Source organism: Cariama cristata, unplaced genomic scaffold (genome assembly GCF_000690535.1).
Source record: "Cariama cristata isolate BGI_N322 unplaced genomic scaffold, ASM69053v1 scaffold8501, whole genome shotgun sequence".
In the NCBI taxonomy this organism is placed as follows: domain Eukaryota; kingdom Metazoa; phylum Chordata; class Aves; order Cariamiformes; family Cariamidae; genus Cariama; species Cariama cristata.
This window is the reverse complement of record NW_009598635.1, coordinates 40,017-43,796: the sequence shown is the minus strand read 5'-3', so window position 1 is coordinate 43,796 and position 3,780 is coordinate 40,017. Positions and strand designations below refer to the sequence as shown.

The following is a 3,780-nucleotide window of genomic DNA, read 5'->3' as shown; positions in this document are numbered from 1 at the left end:
TCGCTTGCAGGAACGCGCTGATGTTCAATAACGAACTCATGGCTGACGTTCACTTCATCGTGGGCCCGCCAGGGGCATCCAGGAAAGTTCCTGCCCATAAGGTTTGTGCAGATAATTTGTGGGGTTTTAATACTGCTGTGCATATCGCCTTCTCCCCCCTGCCTCGCAACTGGGTTCCACTTTTTTCTAATTATAGCTCTTGTCTAGTCCCAGAAGTAATTCACGTACACTGCAATTAAAGGGGACAGTCTAAGGCAGTCTTCTGCTTTCACTGTAGCTTTTAACTTTCCCTAAGCGTTGCTCTTACCGACAGCCAGCACGCTCAGCTATTACTGATACGTATTACTGAGGCTTCTCTCTCTTTATTTTCCAGTATGTTTTGGCAGTTGGTAGCTCTGTCTTCTATGCTATGTTTTATGGCGATCTTGCAGAGGTCAAATCTGAAATCCATATACCAGATGTGGAACCTGCAGCCTTTCTAATCCTATTAAAGTAAGTGGCCACTACAAGTCTACTAATTACATGGACAGAATCAAAGTAGCTTATAAAACATACGTCTCCTAATTGGCATTGTGCAATATGCACTTATTACTGTTTACTTAACGTGCTGACAAATACCAAATGGTCAGATTCACTGCCAGCAAAGATGACTACAGATCAATCTTTCATGGCCTATTTTTTTTCTTTCCTAAGAAACTATCTTTTTTTTTTCCTGTCTAGATATATGTATAGTGATGAAATAGACCTGGAAGCTGACACGGTTCTGGCTACGCTGTATGCTGCCAAGAAGTACATTGTGCCGGCCCTAGCAAAGGCTTGCGTCAATTTTTTGGAGACCAGTTTAGAGGCGAAGAATGCTTGTGTCCTGCTGTCTCAGAGCAGGCTCTTCGAGGAGCCAGAGCTGACGCAGCGCTGCTGGGAAGTGATTGATGCTCAAGCAGAAATGGCACTGAAGTCAGAGGGCTTCTGTGAGATAGATCAACAAACACTAGAGATCATTGTAACCCGGGAGGCACTCAACACCAAGGAAGTGGTAGTTTTTGAGGCTGTTCTCAACTGGGCAGAGGCTGAATGCAAAAGGCAAGGGCTGCTGGTTACACCACGCAACAAGAGGAATGTATTAGGAAAAGCTTTGTACTTGGTGCGGATTCCGACCATGACTTTGGAAGAGTTTGCCAATGGAGCTGCCCAGTCCGACATCCTCACCCTTGAGGAAACTCACAACATATTCCTATGGTACACCGCCGCAAATAAACCCAAACTAGAGTTTCCGCTGACAAAAAGAAAAGGACTGGTACCTCAGCGATGCCATCGGTTTCAGTCGTCTGCATATCGCAGCAATCAGTGGAGGTACCGAGGGCGATGTGACAGTATTCAGTTTGCCGTAGACAAACGGATATTTATAGCAGGACTGGGATTGTATGGGTCGAGCTGTGGCAAAGCTGAATACAGCGTCAAAATTGAACTGAAGCGCTTAGGAGTTGTCCTTGCTCAAAATCTGACAAAGTTTACCTCCGACGGCTCCAGTAACACTTTCTCTGTGTGGTTTGAACACCCTGTGCAGGTTGAGCAAGACACATTTTACAATGTAAGTGCTATTCTCGATGGTAACGAACTCAGTTACTTTGGACAAGAGGGAATGACTGAAGTGCAGTGCGGGAAAGTGACATTCCAGTTCCAGTGCTCCTCGGACAGTACTAATGGAACTGGAGTACAAGGAGGACAAATACCTGAGCTCATTTTCTATGCATGATGCATTTCACCTTGATTGTATTCCAATACTGCAATGATGCACATTAAGGGATTTTTCAGTTTTACTATGAACTCTGCAGCAGTATGGAATGTTATGCTACTTACCTATCTGCTACATCAGGCTATACAAATAAGTGAAGGAATGCTCTTGAATTTAATCTTATTTTATTTATTCATAAGCTATTTGACTTAATTAAGACTGCAACAAGCAGAAAAATGTTAAATTTCGCACGTACTGTGCATTTATTTTGTATATAGATAACTAACTTGCAGACTACAGCTGACTTAAACAGAATGTTCTAAACTAGAGCAGTTTATGAATCTGTGAAATATAAAACATTTTTACTTGCCCTAAATCCTGTGTACTTCGATCATTGCTGATCTTGTGGCTTGTGTCTGTTAATTCATCTACAGTACAGTTAACAGGGGTGATGATACTGTAGTCTGTCCCCTGTATGCATCTGCACAGGGCACTAGCTATCAGTGGAAATATGAAGGTTCCCTTGCTTGTTAACTGAGACTATCCATCAGCAGCCTTTATTTTCCTTCATGAAGAAGGAAGCTGACGTATGTGGAAACTCAGGGTTTTTTGTGTGTTCCCTAAACCGAAGGCAGGCAAACCATGAGTGTAATCAAAGCTGATCAAAATCATCCTGTGGTTGTATTTGAAAGCTTCTAATGCCCGTTCACATCCATTGTTGGCATTAACTGCCAGCCTGCGTAGCGAACAGCAACACTGACACTTGCACCTGTCACACCGCACCCCACTTCAATGGCCAGAGTCAAGACATACAAATGAAGCTTAATGCAGTGACAGGCTTCATCACAGATTTAGCCCAGAGCTGTAATACTGGCAGTCACTATCTAAATATACATCCCATCTTCACATTTAGAAGCAGACATTAGAGAAATACTTGCAATACGGTCTTTAAGTTCACTCAAAATTACTGATCAAAAACAAGCCACCTTAAACAAAAGCTGCTGGATCTTTCTTTCCCCTCTATTTTTTTCTGAAAAGTCTCTCATCCACTATCAGCAATCATTTTATAGCTAGTACCCTTAACTTTTCTCAAAGAGTGATAAAAGTAGGTGTTTTTATCAAGTGTCTGACAATCATTACAGATAAGTCAATTAGAAATACTTATGTTTTTGTAAGTCTCTCCTGATAATGACCTTGGAAAGAATACTCAAACAGCAGTCTAAACCAATCTTTTTTTTCCTTGTGTAACCAGTACCTCTACATTTAATTTAGAAGGGTTTTCTGTTTGCCTTTTCCTAAGCTACATTAATTTTCACCTCAAAATTAAGCTGCAATACAAATTCTGCCTGTTCTCTCAAAAAAAAAAAGAAGAATAGGAAGACAACTGAGTTACTGAAAACAAGAACTTTTTACCAAACACCAAGCTATGCTAATGAAGCCAGCACACCACGATGCCTGATAGCAGTGCACTGCCACATACTCTCTGGATGCCATTACGACGATGCTCAGTATGTGACCTGCTGGTTCTCTTGCTGCAAAGGCAGGCAGTTACGTGCCCAGCTGAGTACATCTGAAGGGGTGTGCATGTGTTGTTCTTGAACACAAAGGCATCTGATTCTCACAGATTAAAGGGAGTGGGAGTAAGAGTGGGTAAAGATACAGGAAGAAAATTCTTGCACAGAGGTGGGCTACAGTCACAAGACCTCTCTATAAATGCACTCTTTTAACTAGAATTGGCATGAGTTCCCTTGGCCTAAAAGCTACAGCCTAGACAACATCTTTTTTACCCTTCTGACAGGTTAAAACTCACCGTCCTGTCACTGTTATGATTTCAGTGATGACTTACTTACCAATTAAAAAGTTACTCACATGCTTGGAAAACATTGCTCCTTATTTTCCATCAAGCCATTTATATTTCAAGCGCTGAACACCTCAGCTACAGGTGATGGACAGATAGTAAATTTGGCAAATATTTATCAAATGTTGCATCTCTGTGGAATTAAAGCGTGACAGGCCTGTGCAAGCTTGCAGACACACACAAATTTGTT

General features: G+C 41.8%; 1 protein-coding gene across 1 annotated transcript; it reads left to right on the top strand.

The window, feature by feature from the left end:
* Window positions 1-14: 14 nt before the first annotated feature.
* Window positions 15-2,108, top strand: BTBD6 (BTB (POZ) domain containing 6). Its single transcript, XM_009709372.1, has 3 exons — window positions 15-101; window positions 374-492; window positions 721-2,108. Exons 1-3 carry the CDS (start codon window positions 21-23, stop codon window positions 1,751-1,753), a joined length of 1,233 nt encoding a protein of 410 aa, XP_009707674.1. The 5' UTR covers window positions 15-20; the 3' UTR covers window positions 1,754-2,108.
* The last annotated feature ends 1,672 nt before the right edge of the window (window positions 2,109-3,780 follow it).